This window comes from Podarcis pityusensis (genome assembly GCF_964106645.2).
Source record: "Podarcis pityusensis genome assembly, chromosome: 1".
Classification (NCBI taxonomy): domain Eukaryota; kingdom Metazoa; phylum Chordata; class Lepidosauria; order Squamata; family Lacertidae; genus Podarcis; species Podarcis pityusensis.
Genome location: NC_138028.1, coordinates 74,468,644 through 74,494,166, shown reverse-complemented (window position 1 = coordinate 74,494,166; position 25,523 = coordinate 74,468,644). Strand labels below are relative to the sequence as shown.

Here is a 25,523-nt window from a genome sequence, read left to right as displayed (position 1 = left end):
GCTATAACATTTTAATGAAACAACATAATTATTTGTTTGCACATCATCCTAGTCTCATGGGTGGCTTTTCATCTGACTGTCATTGTTCTTTGTGAGTTATGTTCTTATAACTTTCAACTATACTGGCCTTTGCTGGAAAATGATACCATAAACTTTTCAACAATGGTGAATGCTTGGCTCCAAAGCTGTTGGAAGAGCTAATACATCCTTCTGTGAATAATAGTGTTGTAAAACTATCCAGCTGACCAAACAAACCTATTCAAATATTGTCTCCCTTTTATTTTTTACAATTCTAGTTTTGTAATAAAGAGGCTTTCAAGAGCAAATAACTTATTCTGTACAGGCCCCCCCTTTCCCGTATTATGTAAATAAAACATGCTTAAAGATTTCACAACAGTTTATGTTGGGCTTGAAGGTAACTTTGTATTATGATAGCTCAGTTTACTGAAGTGAATTGTAAATAAAATGGCCAATTCTCTGCCGTTGGGACAGTCCACAGTCTGTTCCAGCCCCATTGTAATTGACACGAAATTGTGCAAGAGGATGGAAGAGAATTGTGCAATGGAGTCTTTGACATTGCTGCTACATTTTGTTATACCTGCTTGTTCAGGACAAGTTCCTGAACAGGATAATTGCTTGGTTTTTAAAGGAGGCATGCATTAAGACCTGAACAAAACTGGGACAGGGACTCTCACTCTCTCTCTCTCTCTCTCTCTCTCTCTCTCTGTGTGTGTGTGTGTGTTTGTTTTATACTGAGTCATACTAGCTCAGTGTTCTTTCCTCCAATTGCCAGTAGCACTCCACAGTCTCAGGAAGTGGTTTAACTTACAACTTGTTTTCTAATTTGTTTAACTGGAGGTACCAGGGACTGAACCTGGGGGTTCCTGCATGCAAAGCTACTGTCCTTTCTGCTTCAGCGTTTTTCCAAAGCCTAACATGAAAAATTGGAAATTTGGTGGGAAATTGAAATAATCTCTTCTTCTCATTCATAATAATGAGCAGCCTATATCTTTTCAAAGCAGTGTTTTAAACTGATGTTGTTATCCAGATGCAAATTCTTCAATTCCAAGAATCATTTGTGATCATGTTAGTGATGTTACTGCTTCTTTTAAATACTGGATGATACAATCAGTTTCAGATATTTGGTGCAAGAGTGTCATCCTATTTTTAAAGAATATATTATTTATTGTATAGAAATCTAGACACATGCACAAGGATGATTTTATGTTTTTTACATTTAGTATGGCACTGCTTGTATGTGCTGATAAAAAAAATGAATATCCAAAAGTACTTCTGCTACAGTACTTGTATTTTCTCAACTTTTCCTCTAAAACACAGGGCTTAGTACACCTATGCAGTTTTTGTGTGTGTGAAAATATTATTGGAAAAAGAAAAAAAATGTTCATGGCATCTGAATACTCTCCTCTGCTTTTGTTGCTGAAATGGACTCCATTATTTCTGTAAGGTCTTGAATAACGTCTGACTTACATTTAGTCATCGCTTACTGCAACCTATATAAACTTTGGTCTGCAGTGCAAATGCTGTGACCATCATCTCCTTAAAAGCATTCTTCTCAGGTGTTTGATTTTCATTTCATATTAGTTTCCAGACACCCTCTAATGAAATATGTGAATCGGTGTATCATAATATTGCAGGGATCAGCTACTGACTTTAGATCTGTCCCTTTTCCTTTTGACATCATTGCATCACTATAATACTTAAAAATATATAGTTGTTTCATGTGGCATTTTTCACCCTTCCTTCTGTTTTCTTAATGTATAGTATCCATGCATTAGGAAATACCTTCTTTGTTATAAATAAAATTATCAATGTAAAGTTTGTTTTCACTTGGGCTGGTATGGTTTTCCCCAAAGAGAAGAGTAGGATTTGGGCAAGCTGCCCATGGCCCTGAAACCTCATGTACCGTAAAGTTTTCCAAGTCATAAAGGCCTAAATTAAGGCTTTGAATTTACAGCATGTTAACATGAGCTATGTTGTAATTCAATTTCCTGCCTTCTTTTCTTTCTCATGAATTAAAGGCTGTTTTACTATTATAAGTTTCTTCAGTGCACTACACCAGAAGGACAGGTTTCTTATGTATGCAGATGTTTGTGAAATTATACAAAATGTGCTGTGGCACAAGAGTAATGCAAAGATTTCTAATTACATAAATTAGCTGCTAGTACCTAAAGTGCAGAATCTGAAATATTTTGTTGGAGGTGTTCCTAGTAAAGAAGAAAACGGGAAGGAATGCCTGGTATGTTTAGCTACCATAGAGAAGTGTAAAGAAGAGGGGAACAGGAGTCAGTACAGTGGTGCCTCGCAAGACGAAATTAATCCGTTCCGCGAGTCTCTTCGTCTTGCGGTTTTTTCGTCTTGCGAAGCACGGCTATTAGCGGCTTAGCGGCTATTAGCGGCTTAGCGGCTATTAACGGCTTAGCGGCTTTAAGAAAAAGGAAACAAACTCGCAAGAACTCGCAAGATGTTTCGTCTTGCGAAGCAAGCCCATAGGGAAATTCGTCTTGCGGAACGACTCAAAAAACGCAAAACCCTTTCGTCTAGCGAGTTTTTCGTCTTGCGAGGCATTCGTCTTGCGGGGCACCACTGTAACTTGTTTTCTGACTACTGTCTTGCAAAATCTTTCTGATTTTCATGCACCAAGATACACTGTTTTAAGCTCCTTGGAGAAAAGATGGGGTATAGATGTAATAATTAATGAATAAATATTTAATAATGAGGGCTAAAAGCATGCCTTTAGAAACAGAGTTTATTAAGGCCTCCGGTGTACTTGGAAGACTCTTAGTTCCTTAGTGTGCTGATGACAACACGGCTTTTCAAACTCTCTGAAAGTAAGTACTGGAGGAACCCAAATACTTAACGAGGTTTCATGGTTTGTATATACATAGGTCAGAGAGACAATAATGCAGGGCCACCCATGAGACAAGGTGAGGCAACCACTTGGGGCAGAAGGATCCGCAGTGGCAGTATGCATCTGGTCTCCGTAGAAAGCATTGCCTGTAGAAGTCACTCTTGGTGCACCACAGAGCATAGACACTCTGGTCCTTACCATGCTCTTCTGAGTGCATGGGGGAATGAATGGCATTTTCAGAGTAATTAAAAAATGTGTTTGTTACAATGTATGACAATTATCATCACTCGGTTTCAGTCTCAAAGCAAATTGAAACATCAATAAATTTATGTCCTAATAATGTGATAATGTGTTCTAATAATGCTTAATTCTTACTTTCAGGTGACTGTAACAACCATTGGTTACGGAGACAAAGTGCCTCAGACATGGATAGGGAAAACCATTGCGTCTTGCTTTTCTGTGTTTGCAATTTCATTTTTTGCCTTGCCTGCGGTAGGTGGTTTAGAGTATTTCAGTTTGTTTTTAAATAAGTTTAAATTCATATGCATACATGCAGTATTTTTTCATTGGGAGGATTCTTACATATTTGAGTTTGAACACTCTTGAGCAACTGTTTATCACTGCCAAAGTGATGAATTTCTGTGCTTGGGTGTTAATCTGGCCGGTTAGATTCTGCCCAATACTGTTGGGGCTACCATATTTTTAATACAATAGTTACACACAAGCCCTGGATATTTATGCATCCATGCTTTTATCACAAGCATGTTGCATCATGAGTTTTGTGGTCTGCTGTTGTTGCGTAAACAGTTATTAGCGTGGGCATATGTAAAATAACCATGTGCAAAAACAACACAAACTTTTAATGCGGGTAACTGCCCACTGTAGTTCCTGTGTACCATACAGCCTCTTTAAAAGTGTGACCGTAAGTAAAAGTGCAAAAATATCTGGGTCCAGTATAATGAAAAATATGGAAATACGGAAAATGTGGCAGCTCAAGTAGAACCAGCCAGAAGAAATCTGGGACGATCTTAGATTTGGGGCAAATACCATTTGAGCAGAATTTGCTTGAAATTAAATTTAAAAGGTATAACTGATATGGCATTTCTCTTCTGAAAACACTCCTTTCTTCAGGGTATTCTGGGTTCTGGATTTGCCTTGAAGGTACAGCAGAAACAACGACAGAAGCACTTCAATCGGCAAATTCCAGCAGCTGCTTCTCTCATTCAGGTAATGGTGATTAGAGCCTACATTTACCGCATATATTTTGATAGATTTTTTTTTTAAAGAATCCTATTGGGTTGGACCCAGCAGGTGCTTTTGTGCAATGCCAAGGAATTTTGATCCAGCGGCAGGTGTCTGTTAACAAAGGCAAAGGAGCGGTTTTTGCCTATTCCCTTTGCTTTCTGTAGCCCCAGCGCTCTCAGAAATCTGTTCTGGAGAATGCTAGAACAGAATGCCAACCCACCAGCACAGATTTCAGGAAGCACTAGAGCAGGCATAGGCAAACTCGGCCCTCCAGATGTTGTGGGACTACAACTCCCATCATCCCTAGCTAACAGGAACAGTGGTCAGGGATGATGGGCATTGTAGTCCCAAAACATTTGGAGGGCCGAGTTTGCCTATGCCTGCACTAGCAGGAGTAAAAAGGGAATTAAATATCCCCCCTTTCTCTCCTGTTAGCAGACACCTGCTGGAGCAACGGTGCTAGGAGGTCCAATTAGATTCTGTCCTTGGTGCCTAGGCTTGACATGGATCCAAAAGCTGCTCTGAGACCCCTCCTACCTCTATACACACGTTTCGTATTTATAGTTTTGTTAAAAATAATAAAAAGTATGTTTCATGCAATTAGTCATGGCTGGAAATGGTAATACAGATCTTGTTTGTTTCACTGTATTTTGCACAAGCACATTTGCTGTTAATATTCTTTGTCATTATTTGTGTTTGGAAAAGAATACAATTATGTATTAGTTTTGTACATTTGTAATTGGCCTTTTCTCTTTTCGGTGTTTGTTTATAAGAAGCCTATTTTATTTTTTTGTTATCTTTTGGAATGAGGCCAGTTAAAGTGGATTAATTTGAAGAAAGTCCAGCAAATGTTTGAAACTAATCTGTTTTAGCTTTTGAACCATTCTGAATTGAGGATTTACTTGCCTCATAATTAGCATGAGTTTTCTGAACTAAGATCTCTACTCCCACCCCCTAATTTTGAATTTTCCACTATCCCTAATTTAGACAAATGTTCATAGATTAAAAAAGGTTGCCGTTTATAAATTAATGTTGGTTTTCTGATGATACACAAATGTTTTTTAATTCATCTAATGTTTTAGACTGCCTGGAGGTGCTATGCATCAGAAAACCCAGACTCTTCTACATGGAAAATATATATTAAAAAACCGTCCAGAAATTATCACTTGATGTCTCCTAGTCCCAAGCCAAAGAAAATTGCAATGGTGTCGGTAAGGAGCTACATTTCCATTTCCCTTGGGCATTTTGACACATTAATGTTTAAAAATAGACTGAAATGAATGCTTTCCCATAGAATATGTTTTCTCTACACAAAATAGCCTTTCTTGAAAATGTGATATTCAACCTTAGTCATACTCAGGGCAAACTACATAGGCTTATTCTGACTATGGCAAAAATTGAATATCAACCAATATTTGCATAACAAGATATTCTTCATATGATACAGGGGCACTGTCTAGGGGGGGCAGGACCCCCAATATTTTAAAGTAGGGCCCTGGGTCCCCCCCCAAAATTCTGCAGCAATCATCAAAGGGACACACCAGGGTGAAGCATCTTGGCCCCTGTGAGTCCCTTTCACAAAGGTAAGGCGGGTGGGGGTGGCGGGCCAAGTTGGCCTGGCCTGGTTGGGGGGCGGTGCCATGTGTGTGACATCATGCATGTGCGACGGGACCTCCAATGTTGTGGGCAACTTGGCACGTCTGATATGATATTACACATAGCCATGTATACTCGTGATTGGGCCAGCCTGACTAGCTGGCAGGAAGCTCCAGATGTTAGGATATTTCCGTTCCACCTTAAAAAGGGGACAGGCTGTTGTGAGTCACAGCCTACGTATTTCCTGTTCACAGGATGTTTCTGTTTGTCTATTGCTTTCGTTTCTCTCTCTGTGTCTGAGACACTGAAGCAGGCAGTCATGTTTTCTCTTTGTTCGGATCAACGCTGAATAAAGTTGTAAATATGCTCTCCTGAGTGCATCTTTCGCTATGCGAACTCTGCTGATAGAGCGTGCATCAGCTCTGGAATGTGGCAAGCTATTTCTGGAGCTCGTGTCGCTAATTGAATGATACTACGTGTCTACGGGAGGTGGATGGATCGCAATGGAGACGACGTGGGGTCATGATGGACTCTGTCTCCCTGGCAGTATCCCAACACCAAGAAGCTGTGTTGAGTGTTGCGCAGTTTTCTTCCTCTGCACCAATCATGGGAGAGGAACAGACTTTGTCTCCTAAATTTTGTTTCGGTGACAAACAGTAATGGAGGTAGAATTCTATCCTCTTGAGGACTTCCTTCATAAACTATGGCATTGACTAAGAAGTCAGTGGTTATAATAAAAGGAAGGCAAGGGGAGAAATGTAATTATGGAGTGATAGACTCTGGGAGGAACACAACATTAGGAATTCAACATTAGGGGATCACTTCATCAATACAAGAATTTCTGCTTGCCTGCTAGAGTGATTTCCCCCTCTCCTCCCCCTCACATCCTGTTCATGAAAGAAAAGGTAGAATTGTAATTTTATAATAAATTGTAATTTTATTTCCCCTCGGTTACTTGTAATATAAATTAATTTCTTGCGTTGAATTAATTACATCTTTAGCTTAGCTCATAGTTCATGCAGTCAGGCTTTTTTGTTTTTTTAAGAAGATTTTAAAATGTATTCCTCTCAGGTAAAAAAGAAGAAAGGCAAGACGGAAAAAGACAATGGGCCTTCTTCTCCTGACAAAATGTTATCTGTTCCACAAATCACATATGACCATGTGATGGAAGATCGGAAATCTGAAAACTACTTGGACTCGAATGAAAATTCTGGTAAGAATTTCGGTTAGAATTTGCATAAACTTAACACGGCAAGCCAAAGCCTAGGGGAAGGCCAGATGTTGGGGTTGGGCAGAGCTTTCCCTCTGCTGGTCGCCTCCCGTGGTGTGAAGTCTGCATCACTCTGCCAGTGCAGAGTGGAAGTTCTACCAGCCAGATCTTTCCAGCTGGCAGCCAGTGGAAAAACCTGAAACTTGATATTCTGGAGGCAGGGGAGGGAAGGACTGAGCTGGCCCTTGATCTCAAGCCATCCCGTTATTGCTGGATCTCAAGCCACCCCATTATTGCCATCAGGCCCAGTTTGGACCCATTCCAGGCTGGCACAGTGATTTGCCTATTTCTCATCTCTTCCCCCCGGCCAGCACAAGGGCCAGGAACTGCAGATGTAGTGCTTTGACAAGCCGCACTGCTTCCTGGTTGGGGTTTGGATTATACCCTGAAATAAGGAGCTGTCATTTAACTAGACCAAATAGCCTAACGAATACCTGAGCCCTGAAGAAATTTATAGCTAAGAAAGTTTATAAGAGGCTGTTCTGCTTTACTGCCCACAAGTTTCAATGCTGTTGTAACAGATTGAACCTACATGTGCTTGAGTGTCTTTGTCAAGTCTCTTTTAAAATATTTTACTCTTGACTTGTAAATATTTCCTATAGAAACCATTTTATCCAGGGATTTTAGAAAGATAATTTATGGATCTATATACTTAACACCTTAACACCTCCTGACCATAATCTTGAAGATTAGCACCTTTCTCAACATCTATCTAGCGCTTTGATTATTTTTATTTATTTATTTTTAAAGAAAACTCTCTTGCATTTGACACTTTCCTTAGTTTCTTTCCCCCCTTAGTTTCCAGCATTTATTTGAAATCTGAACTGTGATACTGAGGAAAGGAAACTAAAATGTTTAACTAAACCAAAGCCTTAATCTTCATCTCTGTTTAGACTGATTTATTTATATATATTATTACAATTAACAGTATGACAGTATCCTTCTAGGGTCCAGAGGCTACTTATTCACTGTTAAGTTGCTTTCGGTTCTGCATGAGTCTTCTGGGTAGCCTCCATTTTTTAGAATAATAATCTGATTTTTCTTGTTAGCTTTCTGCCACATCTTTAAAAAAAAACGATTCTGAAGAATACTTGTGCAGCTCATAAGCCTTCAAGGAAAGCACTACTTTGTCCTCCTATATACGGTACCTGCTACTCACACATGAGTATTTTTAGAGCTCACATCCCTTTCCTTTGAGAGCTGGTTTGCCAAGTTTTCTTCCAAGTAAATTTCATATTTTTTTAAAAAAGAAGTGCTGTAGAGAGCAAATCTCAATGGGGAATACCACATTGGAATGCATATCAGGTAGAAAGTTCACATGCAGTTCTTGGTTTCTCAATAGGTTATGTAGTACAAAAGATGTTAAAGCTTTCTTTCACTGCTTTCTATGCCCAAGTGACATTAACCTTTAACTGTGACTTTCACCATTTGAAGGGCAACATAATCTATAAGCAGGTACTAACTCCAGTTTAGAAACAAAGGTTTCCTTTTCCTTCTGACATCTATTCTCCCTTTTTCCTCCTCCTCCCTCTGTTTTCTTCTCTCAAAACTCTTACAAGTGTACAGGACAAAAAGGAATGTTTAAATTTCTTGGTAAGTTAAGGAAATTTGTATTTTCCTACAGCATGCCAGACATTGAAAACTTAACATTGCTTGCAGTGCTTTTCTCATGCTCCCACTGGCCATTGGCTATACTACTTTTCTGCTGACATTCTGCAATTGAAGTGGGACAAATGTGCATTCTTTCACATCTGTCCTTTATCATGATTCAATTAGTAATGAAGAAAAGTAGGATTTTTTAAATAAAAAAATCCTGTTTAATTACATGATATACTCTTAACATTGTCTCCCATAATTGCATTGTAGCAAATGAGTTAATCCACTGTCTTTACTCAGTGCCATTTATTTTCTTTCTTCACTTGCTCATTTGTAACTGATTAGGATAACATGTGAATCCCATTGTTTTATATTTTTATTTGAAGTCTGCAATAAAAAAATATGCAGTGCAAGCTTATGCATGTTTACTTGACAGTAAGTCTAACTGGATTCAGTAGGGCTTACTCCTAGGTAAGTGTGAAGAGAATGGCAGCCTAAGAATCTCAGCTCATTACATTTCTTGAATGTAATTGCAATGAATATTTTCCTTATTTTTAAAAAGATTCAAAATTTTAGTCATATTTTTATTATGGTGGGAGGGGGATGGGAGATTTAGGACATGATTCATCACTTTTAAATCTTATGTTTCAAAGGGATATAGTTAAGAATGTGGTTCAGTTTTCCCACTGAATTCCCAGTAAGACCTAAAAGAACTTAACATTTACAGGATAATGTCCTTAAGATGTTTACTGGATAATGTATAGGACATTTAGGTTTGCTGAAACTTGAAATTATATTAAAATAACTAAAGTAGACATAGAATAACTCACCTATTGATTCTTTTAAAGATGGCCTCTGGTTGTTTTTAAGCAAAGAATACATGGAAGCTTTCCCCCCCATAAGGAGTAAATTATTTATTTAAATTAAAATCCTTGGGTTACTTTGTTTTACTCAAGTGCATAAAGTAGAACTCAGCCATAAAATCAGTGACTAAAGTTATAAGCAGCTGGTAAGTTTTAAAAACCTATTAAATAAGCAACACTTCATTAAGAAGCCTTAAACATTTGCAGATCTTGCCATGGCTAAAATCTCAAACCTGCTTAGTCAGATTGACCAATCTGAATCTGTGATGAAGTTTAATTTCTAAGCTGTTGTGAAGTCTTACCCATTGTTTATCTGTAGAAAACATCTATTCTGAATGTATCTTCACAAATTTCTCTTCCACATTTCTCCCAAAATTTAAGGAGGCTTACCAAGTTTCTCCTTAACATAAATATAGTGGGACAAAATGTCTATATACCTTCCATAGTAGAGGTTACTGAAATTATAGGAGGCCTTTTCTATTCTCATTCTCTAGGATAATACATTGCCCATGTAGAGGGGAAATGAGGGGGGTTGGAAGGGAAAAGTGAATAAGGTGAAATAGCCAAGGACATGATAGAAATATTTAAGAAGTCATATTGATATTACTTATCTAATGTTCAAAAATGCAAGAAGGCTCAACATATATTAGAGTAGTTTAAAATTATAAGGAAGAGAAGCATATTGGTCATGTGCCTTACCTGCAAGAAATATTTTTAATACCTGTTTTCCTGTTGTTTAAAGATTAACTGATGCAATTTTGGCTTGGATTGCATTACCGCCTCTCTTGACTTTCTTCCTTTCTTTTTCGGTGTTCTTTTTCGGTGCACTTTCTCTCCTACCCCCTCCTGTCACCTGTTCACTCAGTCCGACAGCATTCCTGGTCATCCTTTTCTACAGAGCAGCCATCTCCCAGTTCTCCCCCTTCTCCAGGTAAATCTTGCATCTCTTTGCTTCATTTGCTCAGCTCTGGGCTTGTAGACACTACATTTCACCCATTCTGTTACAATTTATGGGACAGATTAGGGTTTCCTTTCAGAAGATAGAACTATACAGTGGTACCTCAGTTTATGAACTAAATTCGTTCTGGAGATCCATTCTTAACCTGAAACCATTCTTAACCTGAGCTACCACTTTAGCTAATGGGGCCTCCCACAATTTCTTTTCTTATCCTGGGGCAAAGTTATTAACCCAAGGTACTACTTCCAGGTTAGCGGAGTTTGTAACCTGAGGTGTTTGTAACCAGAGGTACCACTGTACTGAAGATACAAAGCTTAAACAAAATGGTTGGAGATTGTAATTTACTTCTAGTCTTAAACAAATAAATACTGTGACTACTACTAGGTATTTATACTGAGTTGGATCCAGACTTACTCTTTTGCAAATGGAAATGTTGCTTCCATTTGGAGATAGAAGAAAAGGAAGGAAGTGATTTTTGCTTCTTCTTCCTTGTCCTTGCAGCTCCTTTTGTGCCGCCTTCCCCACTGTTCTGGAGGGTCCCAAAACATTGCAGAATAGCTTTTCACCTCCAGTGGTGCTTCTCGTTTGCAGAATTCTGTTCATGAGTACTCTAGATTCATAGTATTTTAAAGGGGCCAAAGAGTCCTGGAAGACATGCTCCCTGCCTTGTAGGTGTTTTCCACCTGGCCTGGGAGGGTGGGGCCCAACTGACTCCAGCTACAAAAGGTGAGACTGCTGACCAGACTCGTAGGCTCCTGTTTAAGGTTTTTTTTTGTTGAGGTGAGGGTTGTTGCTCCTGTTAGTTATTTGTATCTTTATTTTAGGTCTTGTGATTTATGTGGAAATGGTTCAGTTTGGTTGTGCATTTAAAAAAACTATGGTTTGACTGCTTCTGTAATTTTATAATTATGTGTTCTTTTTATGCTGTAAGCCACTTTGAGCATGGTTTGAATTGTGGAAAGGCAGCATACAAATAAAATTATGTATGTATGTAGAAAGTACGTATCCAGTCCAGAAATAAAACAAAATAAAAAAACCAAAAGGAGCACAATAATTAGATAAGAGTATCAGTCATGAGAAAGCCACCAAGAATAAGTGGGTTTTCAAAATCTTTCTGAAAAACTAGTGTGGTAACTTTATGGAGGTTAACTGGACGTTCCAGAATCATGGACCCACCAAAGAAAAAGTATTCTGCCTTTTGCCTACTAGCAAGTTTCATCTTTACCTTCCTGTTTCTTTTTCACAGTGAAAAGAAACTCTCCATTTTTAGATACAAACACAGGACCATTCATTAGGACGAACAGCTTTGCTGATGAACTCGACCTGGAAGGCGAAACATTGCTGACCCCAATAACTCACATCTCACAGTAAGTCACAGATTTCTGAATTATGCTATCATTTGCTCCAGACAAGTTCAACCAGTACATGCTATAAGCTAAAATATAATCCTAGATCAACCTTATAGTTATTTATGTAAAATCATTCTGTGTAGAAATTAATGTATGCTGTCCCGATATCCATTAAAAAGTTATCCATTCTGCTCATGGAACAAATCTGCCTTTTAGGTCACATTGCACCTGATGGATATTCTTCATTTTAAGCAAAACATACTGCATTGGTTATTGAGTTATGAGATATGCTTTTTATTTTTACCTAATACTGTGGATAGCTGTACGAAAAGTTCATAGATGGCATTGGTTTTTGTGTTTAGGGATGTGTTATGTTGTGCCTGAACTGCTAATGCCCTATTTGGACATTTCTCGTAAGATCTGAATAGTGTGAAATTATTCCTGTTAAAATAGCAGTGATGTATGGAGAATAACAGCACCATTGCAGTAGTACCCAGATTGAATCCACCTGTTGTCCAGAGAGGTGTCAGGACATGTTGTGGATTATGAGGGCCTGCATAAACAGACTTGGCTCAGGTGTGATCAAATGATGGTCATTCCTAGTTTCCTATTAAACTCTCAATGCAATATTTGGTGTATTTACTGTATCTTATTCTTCCTTTGTATCCTTGTCAATGTCACCAAACTCTATGTGTTTTGACTATACTGTACACAATTGTGGCTTTAGGCACGATTCCTGGAGCGTAACCCTGGCAGGCTAATTGTATAAAACTATCCATGTATCAATCTATATAGTACACAAACACAGAAATGCAGGCATATATAGTTATACTATCGTAAAAACAAAAGTGGTTTCTGGTTACAAAAAAGTTTTTTAAAGAAAATTGCAACTTGACATAATTAACCATGAGGATTTATTTCCCAAGGGAATCCATAAACAAATGCTTTTTATGCTCTTATAACTGTGACTTCGCGTGTTTCTTCCTCCCAGTTTTTCTTTTAAGTAGTCTGTTTTGCTGGAACTCTGTAAACTAGTAGCTCTTAAAATTTGAAAGGCTGCATTGGTATAATCCTTCATGCAAGCATTCCAAAGGGCTCCATAGTACATATCAAAAATATCTAGCCAATCCATGTAAACCAATTAGCATGTAAAAGTCAGATCAAATGCAGCTTCAGTTCAGACTGTAAAAGTGATCCATGCTCTATAAGAGACATATCAGCATGAAGAATATTTTATAGCCCAGCTGCATAACACTGTAACTCCTGGTTAGAGAATGAAGGGCTTTGGAACCAGAAAGAATAATGTGCTGTTGAATCTTGGACTGTAGTGCTGCATATAAATTAATATGCCCCAGGGGCCATGAAAATGAGCGTGTATGAAAGAAACTGATTCCATAACCACAAAGGCGTGAGTAAGAGCCGCTGTGTGAATTGCAGGCATGTGCTTGGCAAAAAGTATCTGCAAACAGATTTCACCTGAGAGCATAAAATTACTTCTCTTTGACAGGCAATATAAATCACCTGGCAAAAATATTGGTTACCTACTGTACTGTCAGGAAACTTTCTTGGTAAAAGTCAGATTAAGGAATGTGTTTAAAATCTCTGTTTTCACTTACTTGGGAAGGATGGAGAAACTCTTGCAACTGGTGCTTGTCTGTTTCATCACAAGTACGTCAGGAATATCCCAGGGGTCCAGGAGCAGTAAGCCAGCAGCAGCCTTGTGAAAATCACACTTAGTTAAGGGTGTCTCTGGGGTCTCCCTAACTCAATCATGGCCACGTTTATGGAGCTTACATGCCTGTCCACATTAAGAAAAGTGAGACAGGAGGTAGATGCATGATTGGATCCAGTGCACTGCCGCAACAAGAGTAGGGGCCAAAGCCTGACTCGGTGCCATAATGTGTGCTGCTTCACTATGATGTTGACCCCAATCTCAGCAGCAGCATAGTAGCTTTTGTTCGTACTGATGCACCTGCATTTGCCTTCTAACTGCAGCCAGATGCAGCAGTTCTTCTTTGATGCATGGTTATGTCTTGGATGTGTGGAAGAACCTGGAGCAATATAATACTATGCTGCTTTAGCTAGCGGCATGAATTGGTGAGCAAGAGCAGAACTGGTTTTGCTTCAGGGCAGTATCACAGATGTGTTTCTAAGCGCAACACACTTGGGATCATGAACACACTCTGAGGTCGCTTCCAGATGACCTGTTTATTGAGCATTAATCCAAATTTGTTTCTGGGGAGATCTGATTATACCTGCTGTTTTCAGAGCATTCGTTTTGATTTGGTTGTGGGGAAGGATAGATAGCATTGCGTCGAGCAAATGCTACCCTACACTTTCCAGTCACTTTCTTTTATCCCATGTTTTGAAGAAGCTGGTTTGTTGTGCACCAGCCCCAAATCATATTGGATTGCGCAACCTGAATTTGCTGGTGTGCAATTGGATGCCACCCCAAAATAGCAACAGTCTGGGAGGACCCTTTATGGCCTGACCTATACAGAGGACTCCTGTTCCCCATAGAATATTTGGGGCATCTGCAAAGGGGAGTCTTTCTCTGAACTCTCATTTCCTGATCTAGCAAGATCAAGGTGAGGAGGAGTGCCAAGATACAGTACCCTTTGTGGTGATGGAAATTGAACCTCAGTCGGAGTATCAGTCACTTCCACTGCAGTTGGAGCCTCTGACAGATGGGAGATTTATGAAAGGGTTTGCAAAGGTTTGTTCCCTTTCTGTAAAAGTCCCAAGAGCCATACAATCGCCAAATAGGTTTATTTATTTAAATTGTGTGGAAAGGGAGGTGGCAGGTTCATCCTTCCCATCTGACAGCCCTCAAGCTTTGTCAGAGTGCCAATAGTGCAAAGATGATAATAGAGCTAGAGCTTTAGGAAGTATAAGGGGCAGTGGGTGGTATCTTCCCCACACCCAATAGACCAACAATATCTGGTCTCCCAGGTCATAGTCCAACGCTCTAACAATTAAGCCATTTATGCCAGCTTATTTGATTTACTGCAGGAACTTACGTTTCTTCTCCATGAAAAGCACTATTACTGCTTGTGAGGATCACATTGTGCTAAGTGATTTTCCCTATCCCAGATCCAGGTCAGCAAGGGGGACATATGATCTCCCCCTGGTCGAAAGCAGGCAGCAACCTTTAGGAAGATACAGCTCCCATCCCATAGTTCTGTTCCTGCCTTCATTGAGTGAAGCCAGTCACCATTAGCTCTCACTTATCTCCTTAGGTTTATATATTCTTTTTTTTTAACAGCTTAGTTAGGTGGTATTTTCTTTCCTCATTCCATAGATATATTTTTCCTTCTCTTCTGCTTCAGTTTACCTTCACCTGGAGCACCTGCCTAGCCTCTCCTTTCCCATGCTCTCTATCTTCTTCTTCTTAGCCTTGGCACTTTTGTCTTTCCTCCCTTTCCCTCTCAATGAAGGGATGGAAGAAGCAGCCCAATTTCTTCCCGTCTCAGAGTGGGAATGCTGGAGAAGCCTGGCGGGGCTGCCGCACTGCATCACTCTTTTCATTTTGGCACAAACACCATCGTCCGGCTCGGATTCAATCTCACAAAGCCTGCATCACTCTTTTCATTTTGGCACAAACACCATTGTCCGGCTCGCATTCAATCTTCTTTTTAGCATGAACACCATTTTCAAAAGCATTGTGTGAATTGACTAAGGAGACAAGTGAGATTTAAAAGATATTCCCTGTTCATATGTCAAACGGGTGCATTGCATTGACTATCCCCCCGGCCCCTCCTGCCAATATACCTTTACCAGGCACTACAACCTGACACATACACCTTAGCCAAGGCAGCATTTGGCAAGAGGATCCTGCAGAAGGTCTTCCTGCCTTAGCTCCTACAGCCTTAACCTGCCCTAGGGAGGTTAGCTATTGTACTTCCCATCCCTGCTGACCTGGAACTGGGAATGGGGAGAAGCACAGTTGCACTCGCCTGAAATGTAGTTTTTCCAGTCAGCAGGCCCCACCCTATGCAGTGGGCTGCAGGAATGTTTCTTCTTCATCATCATCATCATCATCTACTTACACAGTTGAGGTTAGTTGTAGTTTGGATTGGGAAGTAGGATGTTTTTCTTTTCTTGAGCTTGGCAAGTGTGCGCAAAGTGCCTCCCAAAGGGCTGCTGTCTGCCTTTGACCAGGGGGAGGAGCCATCAACCCATCCTGCTGATCTTTCACTGGGAATGTAAAACTGCATTTCAGGTGAGCACAACTGCACTTTTTCTCTCTTTTGCCATTGCAGTGTTTTTATTACATAAGACCCCTGTCAAGAAGGCTAATTATCTAGTCATTTTAGAGAATATACACATCATTGTACATACGCCAACTATTTGCAAAATTTCATAGCCAAAAAGATGTTGGGTTTGTGACGCTTTGAGTTTTGTATATGCAATGGCTGTGCCTTTGTTTATTCCTGGTAATTTGATTATTAAAGGGCCCTCTTTCACCTTTGTGATTTGGAGGCAGCTTCTTAGTTTAAAGATACATTATGTCCAGAGCAAACATTTGTAATCTCTGTGGTGTGGAGGAATCCTTATTTGCGCTGACTAGATGGCTCATATTGTAAATGATTCCTGCTTTTATCTTCCTCCCTCATTTCCAAAGGCCCTTGTAAAGTCTGAGCAAATACAGCTTATTCACTTTCAAGTGGTCAGATATAATGACTGACCTGCTGTCACCACAACTCTGTTTGCAGGGCAGCTAACAACATTTAAAATGTGATTTGCACACAGACAACTTGATGGTTAATTGCAGAGAGGAGTTGAACAGCAGCAATCAAAGCAAGCATACAGCCAGAGATCAGGCATGAAACAACAGTTTTCTGATGTGTTACAATCAAACTTGTCCCTCATGAATCCCATTTCCTTCTGTGTTAAGTAATTAGAGTATTTCATCCTTTACAGACTTTTAAATAAACAACCTTCCTCCCCACTCCGCCTAAGAGGCAGGGAAAATAAGAAACTATGGTAGTAGTATACCATGTTAGCATATAAATTATTATTACGATGCCATTACTATTGCCTTACATGTGCCTTTTAGTTCACATGTGTACATTCTAGTCTCAAAACAATATATTTGTTGTTTTAAATTGTGGTTTTTTTACTGTTCCACATCCTGAGATCTCAGGATAATGGGCAAGCTCTAACTATTCTATATGTAATATAATAAAAGCATTTAGAGGCTAAATGCATTTAGCCACACACACACACACACACACACACAGACACACACAGTTATGCTTTTCTCAGGACAGGAGCTATGCAAGCTTATGTACAGAATAGGAAAAAAGATACCGTGCTAAGCTGGCCATTGGGTGGGTTACTGGGTTTCCATTTCTTTGATTGGCAGAGAATGAATTGGCAGAGGACAGGCTGCTATCTTTAAATGCAGGTTGGGGAGCGGATCTGGGCAAAAAAAGGAGGTTAGGAAACCATACTATAATCCCCCTATAAACTATAGTGGAATATTTGAAAGGGGATTAATTTTCATGCTCTGAATTAGTTACATAGCAATGGCAAACACTGACATGGCACATTTACAGGCCAACAGAAGAGAATGTTATTTCCTTTGGCAAATAAAACAATAAAAAATACACCTTGTAGCAGATGCATACACTTGTATGTTGAGGTTCTACTACTTTAAAGTAGTAAAGACAGCTGCTACTTTCATGCTGTAGATTAATATAAGATTCCTTCTTTTCCATGAGTTAGTTTACTTGACTGATGTTAAGTAATTAAAGTAGACTCCAGCTGCTTACATATTCAGAAGCGCAAGGTTCATCTAATGCAAGGCCAATGAGCAGCTGCATGTGCCCTGAATTTATCCATGTTTATTTTAGACACCACACAGAGCAATAAATGCAAATGCAGGAGTTGGGATGAGAGATGATGCCCCATATTTATTTATTTCATTGAATTATTATCATCACTTCTGTTTAAAGTCAGTAAATTTGTCTTTTGACCATACTCTAATTAATATTGGGTATTATGTACATAGCATTTTATGTAAAATATTACACATAGTAACGTTGGCAGCTAATATTCCAAGAGAAAATTTGCTGCAATCTTAAATTACCTATTACTGTATAACCTGATAATTTTTTATTTTATTTTTTTGAAAAACGGAAAACAGGTTGGAGGGGGAATTTGAAGCAGAGAAGGAAAAAATATAAGGAAATAGCTAAGCATTCATCTCCCTATATCTTCTCTGTTCCATGTTGCTCCCCTCTTGAACCTGTGTTCCTTGCTTAGAAAACAATAACAGCATTTGAGTTTGGCTGTGGCATGCTCTCAACTACCTTAGTCAGCTGGATCTAAGCATTTTCTTCAATGTGTGCAAGATAATCAAAACCCTTTGGCAAAATTTCCTTACAAATAAATCAGCCAAGTTTCTAGAACTGAGGTTCAAAATAAAAGGTTCAGTTTATGGCTGTGCTGTATTCCACTATGTTTTTCAAATGTAATTAACTGGAGGTGGTATTGTAGCAACAATTCATAACCTGCATCTTTAGTTTCCCACCACACAAAGTATCTAAAATAAAAAGCTTTGTCTGCTTTACATATAGGATTGATCTCCACTATAGGCACACATTAAATGCCTAATGAATGTGAAGATTCTTATCAGAAGATGGATCTGTGCAGTTTTGGTGGGGTACTTCGATCTATTAGTGTATATAAATTTGGAATAGTTGGACCAGTTCCCCCATTCATTCCAGAGAACTGTATATGCTTAGCTCTATATATAGCTTTCTGGTGCAAAATTAATGTTTCTCATTAATTTCAGTGGAGGGATTCATTATGTGTACCTACATGTGTACACATGCATGTGCACCTCCCTCACTGTGAGCTAGGATTTGTTCCTTCCTTTGAAATAAGTGAGGGAGCTCTTTCATGCCCACGAATCCCAAGTGTGCATTGGAGCTCTCATATCCCCAGCGCTTTTTCTGTGGTGGTACTCACTGGTACGGAGTAGCAGAACATCTTTTTTGTTGCCCATGGCAGACATCTTGGTCTGGCACCCACAGCGCTTTTATCAAGATAGGAGTATCACCACCTCTTTTATTTTATTATTATTATTGAGCACTGCACACCCCTAAGCTGGAGTGCAGCGTTGTTAACTTGTTGTATTCTGGCTTGTTTTCTGCTTCGCTTGCTCATGATTTATGAGGTTTTCCAAGGCACTCATTAAAGTCCACCATACGAAGTTATGACATGCAGGAGTTATGGGGAAACGCAACTGAATAATTTGCTAGGGATATATTGCTCCATTTCATTAAAATATTACACAGCCAAGGCTGCTTATCCAACCTAGGTGATAAGCTTGCAGTGACCTTTTTCTGCAGCCAGTTTCTAACCCAGAATTCCTCGCTGAATTTGGTTGGAATGAATGAGCAAATCACACCGCAAGCAGCAGTTGCACTCTTGGCCCTAGGTAGTTGGCCTCAATTGAAATAAATGGGGAGCAGCTACTGAAGGGTAATAAAGCTGTAGTGATTTTAGCAGTTATTCTGAAACCATCTGCTTTTCATTTTATAAATCTAAACCAATCCTGCCCATATCAAATTTTAGGCGCACATTTAAATAATAATATTGGAATGCACTTTACCCGCACCCTTTGCCGTAATGGAAATGGTACTTTTATTAATATTGTGATCGTTTGTAATGTTCCTTGCTTAAAAATAGGAAGTGCATCAGGAGATTTCAGAGCTGCACAACAGCGTCCCTTTTTTTGCAGGGGGAGAGGGGGCGTCTTTATCCACTAGATATTTTCGTAATCTTATTTTAATGCTATCTCTCGACAACATTAAATTATTAAATCATTATTAAACCAGTTTCATTTTAAAAAAATTAACTTGAACCAAAAAGAGTATGTAATGGCCTTTTGGACCATTTTTGAAACTCCCAGAGGCTGCACACCACAGCTGGAAACAACTTGTGCTGTGAAACTCAATATTGGCAAAAACGTAGGCTTCTGTCCAGAGAAGTGTGAAGGAGAGACCCATGTGTACAGCAGGATTTTTGTGGTCATTTTTTGAACAGTAGTTGCACAGGGGGCTGGTCTTTGGAAAAAGAGCAACAGAAGTCCTACTGTACACAGCCAATCCCTAAAACATCTGCACAACTGCTTAGGGGATAATGGTATTGGTGCTGATGCAGACATAAGCTTGTATATTGTGTTGACATGGAAAGAGTATAATTCCTCTAAACCAAAGCCCCATACTTCTCCAAGTCCATCCAATTCTTCACCTTGAATGACTTTGCTGGTATAGGAAGAAGAGGTGTCACCTGAAATCTGGCAGGGCAGCAGGAGGTAAAAGACTGCATTTAGGTTACCTGAAACATTCACCTGGGAGAGAGCTTTGCAGATGTGCCTTTCCCTTTTGGAACTACATAGTGGAATAGAACTGAGTAGGTGAGAAGCAGAAATGCTGCGCTGAAGCAGCAGCAGTTCTGAGTAACAGTGGGCTTTGTGCAGCTATGCCATACTCAGAGTGGGCTCATCAGAATGAATGGATAAAACTGACTTGCCAATTGGTTTCAGTGTTGAGTTTGACTTTGTTGGCTACAACCCAATAGTTGTAAAAATGTGTAAGCAATGCAGACTTACTGAAACATTCGGCACGGTTTTAAGTATGACCCAAGAACGCACTCAAGCCCGCATACCCAAGAGAGTGCCTGTACTGTATGCTCTCCCCCCCCCCCCCCGGACTTCCTTATCATTATCTCTTTATCTTCATGTTCAGACATAGGCAGTTAAAGGAAAGCGGTTAGTGGCTGCTCCATAACTGCAGAATTCCTCCCAAAGATTTGCCAAAATCTGAGCATCCTCCGGAAGCACTGAAAGGCCTTTCAGAATGAAACTGGATGGCAGTCTAGCCCTTGGCTCTAGTTCATCCCTGTGACAATATTACCAGGATGGCCCCAGTGCTGCCTAGTTATTCAAATGGTAAGGCAGGCAGCAAGGGGTTTGTGACACCAGCAACCTTTACGCTATTACTATTGAAATTCAGATGTCTCCTTAATTATTAATTTAAATCACCTAACTCAGGGGTCAGCAAACTTTTTCAGCAGGGGGCCGGTCCACTGTCCCTCAGAACTTGTGTGGGGCTGGACTATATTTTGGAAAAGAAAAAAAAATGAATGAATTCCTATGCCCCACAAATAACCCAGAGATGCATTTTAAAGAAAAGCACACATTCTACTCATGTAAAAACACGCTGATTCCCAGACCGTCCATGGGCCAGATTTAGAAGGCGATTGGGCCGGATCCGGCCCCCGGGCCTTAGGTTGCCTACCCATGACCTAACTGTTCAATCCCAAATCTGTACTATATAGTGGGTGCTGGTGCCACAGAGGCATTGCTGCTTTGCATGTGGAAGGTTCAGTCCTCGGCACCTCCATGTAGAAGTGGGAAAGACTCTGGCCTGAAACCCTGGAGAGCTTCTGCCAGTCACAGTTGATAATACTGAGAGAGATGAACCAGTAGTCTGACTTGGTCTTAAGGCAGCTTCCTATGCCCCTGGGATAGTGAATAAGGGGATTATTTTTGCAGTGTTGTAAAGGGAGAAGTGACTGATTTGCTCATAGGGAAAACTCATTACAAAATTCATCTTTTGTATATTTTCTGCAAAGTTTTCTTTTAATTATTTAAAGCAGCTCAGAATGTTATTATTTGAGGAGCTGTATAGTGTCTGCTTTTTGAAGTGACTGAATCCCTGGATGCAACTACTACAATGACATTTCCCAGGAATAGTTTCTCTCAAACTAAGGTCCCATCTCATATTGTTTCTATCTTAGTACAGAATTTCTAACTATTAGAAGTTTAGAAATTAGCTGAGCACAAATGAAAAACCCCCATCAGTTTCTATATAAAGCTTATGAGTCACCTTCTGAATCTATCTAAAACCGAATTGGATCTAACATAACACAAGGGGGCAGTCCTGTCATGCAAGAGATTTTGTATTTAAGTGAGGATGACAAGATGCTTGTTTTCAAACTTTTTTCATAAAGAGCAGATTCTTAGGGTGGAAGCCAGCCAAAGATTCAGCAACTCAGTCACCTTTAATGAGAGACAGTTAAGCACATGCTTATCTCTCCCACACATAGAAACAATTTTAAAAGTGTGTATCCATTCAGCTCCAAACCTGAATGCAAAAAGCCTTTAGCTTTAAAAACCAAGTGGCACACAGAAAATTGATTTTGTGGCTAGTTGCTGATCAGGCTGAATGTGAGACAAATCTCTGTGTTTGTTTGTTTGTTTGTTTGTTGTTTTTGGATAAGGTATGCAAAAGCACCAAGAAAGAGTTGTTTCTGTTACTTTTTTTGTATTTTGGTAGCATTGTGCTTCTAATTGCTCTGGAAAAGCCAATCCGGCAATGCCCACTATGAATCATGTGGAATATAGGCAATAAGTGAAATTCTAAAATTGCTTTTTAAGCTCCAGATATTATGTCCAAAGGGTAGTAATAATATTTTACCTGGACTGAAGTCCTCTCACATGTTAGTTTGAAGGCTTTTATAAGCCTGTTGCGATGCTATGATAAAGGTTACTGTGATTTAAATCATGCACACCTTCTAAGTGTGTGTGTGTGTGTGTGTGTGTCTGTCTGTCTGTCTGTCTGTCTGTCTGTCTGTCTTTCTCTCTCTCTCTCTCTCTCTCTCACACACACACACAGAGAGAGAGAGAGAGAGAGAGAGGCTTCTCTCAGTCACACTTGCACACCCCATAGTTGAGCTCATGAATGATTTTTATTATTACCATTATTGTGATATGCCAACTTTGCAGTGCCTTTGCCAAACAGTGTATGGAAGCAAAACCTAGGGGAAACATTTCCTCCCTCTTCTTCCCCACAAATAAAATGTTTCAGGCCACATAGGATTTATTCCCCAGGGGCACCTTTGTTTCTGACCAACTCACTTGTACACACCCAGAGGCCATTGTACAATATTTATGCGGGGCTGTCCTTGAAGAGGGTTTGGAAACTCACAAGGTTTTACAATGTGGCTTCAAGGTGCTTAGCTTGGTTGTGCTGGTTTGTACATACCTCATCAGCCTTAAAAGAACTACACTGACTGCTGGCTGCTTCTAGAAGCAGCTCAAAGCACTGGTGCTAAATTTTAAAGTCTTAGGTGGCTTGGGTTTGGAGTACCCAGTGGACCTCCTCACCCCACATCAACCTGACATTTATAAAGATTTTCTCAGGAGATTTTTCACCCTATGTCCCTGCCTGGTAAAGTGAAGTAGGTGACTATCAGGCAGAAAGTGTTCCTCTGTATGGCAATTCTCCCTTGCGACAATGTTCCCCAGACAAATATGTGAAGCACTGGTTTTCTTTTTCCTGTTATCTATGTTGCTCTAGAATGCGGAAGCTTACTGTATTTTTCATTTTTGACTTCTATTTGTAATATTTTTAGGCTGTTGTAAACTGTTTGGAGATTTTCTTCAAAACGTGAAGCAGTAAAACAAACAAACAATAATATCTAGAACAAACTTACTCCCACTGATTTTCAGAAGTGATTATTTCTTAGTGATTATTTATTATCAATTACATTCCTCACCCCACCCACTGTTTTTACTAAGGTTATAGCGACTTCCAGAGAATCTCCCATCCATGGCTCATTGGGCTCCACAACCCCACATCTCCCTTGCTCTGTCTTTTGCCAAGGGTACCCACTGTGGCGTTTGCCCTCCTATGTGTGTGACATCATCCTGGGTTCATAGGGAAAGGGTTAACTAATTGTAAAATGACTAACCAATGAGAACTCAGGGGGCAGAGTTAACTGTGTATAAGGTTTAAGCACAGAGGTTTTATAGGGAGTTAGAGTTAGAGTTGTTGAAAAGGCAGTCTGGAGTTAGAAGAGACAGAGAAGATAAGTCTGTGGGTTGGGCTAGTCTGGTGGGAGAGAGTGAGAGAATTTATTAAGAGGAGTCAGTCAAACAGTTGAGATAATCAGCCAGAAGGTATTAGGAAGGTATAGGCCGGTAAAGAAACTAAAGTTAAGATACTGACAGGAATATTATATGAGAAACCATAAACTTGTTAATACAGTGGTACCTCGGGTTACATATGCTTCAGGTTACAGACGCTTCAGGTTACAGACTCTGCTAACCCAGAAATAGTACCTCGTAAGAACTTTGCTTCAGGATGAGAACACAAATCGCACAGCGACGGTGCGGTGGCAGCAGGAGGCCTCATTAGCTAAAGTGGTGCTTCAGGTTAAGAACAGTTTCAGGTTAAGAACGAACCTCCGGAACGAATTAAGTACTTAACCTGAGGTACCACTATATTGTGGATATTAAGGACCTTGTCTACATGGACAGTAAGGGGGAAAAGACCTAAGGGATGTGGAAGTCTAGCATGGTTTAGGAAAAGCTTCTATATTTCTTAAGGGGCAGAGGATGAGGAAGACGCTAAAGTACTCTGGGTAGTGTCTGCAAAGCCCCTCCCCACAAAATGCTGTGATTTGATTGGAATCCGTTTTTTGTTAGCAGCAAAGCATAAAGAAGCCCATGCAGCAAGAAAGATTGGAGGCTTAGATCTCTTATCCCACTCTCATTGTTTTCATTTCCTTCTATTCTCAAACAAGTAAGGTTTTCTTTGCAGCTGAAAACTGGGCAGTTTAAAAACGAGTTCAAAAGGCTGTATTTCTGCTGAAAATCTATAGAGAAATGATGAAGAAGTTTAAGCATTGTGAAGTAGAACAGTTGTGTCCTCTCCTGTACAAATGAGGCTTGAGTAACTTCAGCTGCATGGGCCTACAATTAAGATTGTATGAACCGTTTTTTAGAGTATCACACCTGCAATATTACACATGTTCATGCTATGGAATAAAGTTCCCATAGATCTGAGTGTTAAAGCTTAACAAAATGAGGAGGAGTTGTTAGTATGCCAGTTTGTTAAGTCAGCAACAGAGCATCAGAGCTTCCATGCTGTTGGGGCATGTCATATGGTAAGGACATGTCATCCCCATAATTAGTAATAATGCAGGGAAAGTAAAATTGCTGGGTGAGGTCATATGGGGATTTGGGCTGGTGTGTCACCAGTGTATGGATGACAGCCTCTTGTTTCTGTCCTCTGAACCTCGGGAAGCAGTAGAAGTTGTGAACAAGTAACTGGTACTAGTTTTTGGACTGGGTGTGTGTGAACAAAGGGTGGAGTGACATAGGAGTTAGGTGTACTTGATGAAGTTGTGCTCTCTTGTGAAAAGCAACAGTTTCACAACTTCTGGGAACAGCCTTGGCAGTGGCCCGGAGTGCCTTTCACCAGTTTCAGTTTGTGCGCCAGGTGTGCCCTTTTATGGAAAGGCCAAACTTCACTTAAATCATTCATGCCGACGTTGCTTAGAACTTGAATTAGTTATCTGTTCTGCTTAGGGATGCCCTTGAAGAGAGCTTGGAAGTTTCAAAAGGTAGCTTCTAGGGCTGTGACTAGATCATATTATAACAAACCAATTCTTTGCCAGCCATACTGATTACCAAAATGTATCCAAGCTCAATTAAATAAGTTGTTGTGGCTTAACACTCCAGGGCCAGTGTATCCCAAGAATTGCCTACCCTCTGTGAAACTGTCCAAGCATTACCGGTATGTTGCGCCACTAAGGCCATTATCTATAGCTGCAATAGGAACGTGTAGTTTAAAATTTGGTAAATGTCTCTTTGGTTGCATTGAGTAACACACATCACATTAGCTAAGATATAGCTGAATATGATTATTCAGCTTTTTTCGATTATTACTCCCCTGTTTCAATATACGTAAAT

General features: G+C 39.8%; 1 protein-coding gene across 9 annotated transcripts in view; it reads left to right on the top strand.

Moving 5' to 3' along the window:
* The window catches only part of KCNQ1 (potassium voltage-gated channel subfamily Q member 1), a 329,348-nt gene that overhangs the window by 129,639 nt on the left and 174,186 nt on the right, over window positions 1-25,523 (top strand). For 7 of the 9 annotated variants that reach the window (XM_080998779.1, XM_080998781.1, XM_080998780.1 and 4 more), the window contains 7 exons: window positions 3,251-3,361; window positions 4,001-4,096; window positions 5,197-5,325; window positions 6,782-6,923; window positions 8,547-8,573; window positions 10,305-10,370; window positions 11,644-11,764. In XM_080998779.1, the coding sequence (XP_080854905.1) occupies window positions 3,251-3,361; window positions 4,001-4,096; window positions 5,197-5,325; window positions 6,782-6,923; window positions 8,547-8,573; window positions 10,305-10,370; window positions 11,644-11,764 (692 nt within the window). The remainder of the gene's footprint in view (window positions 1-3,250; window positions 3,362-4,000; window positions 4,097-5,196; window positions 5,326-6,781; window positions 6,924-8,546; window positions 8,574-10,304; window positions 10,371-11,643; window positions 11,765-25,523) is intronic. The other 2 variants (XM_080998782.1, XM_080998783.1) reach the window with 2 other exon arrangements.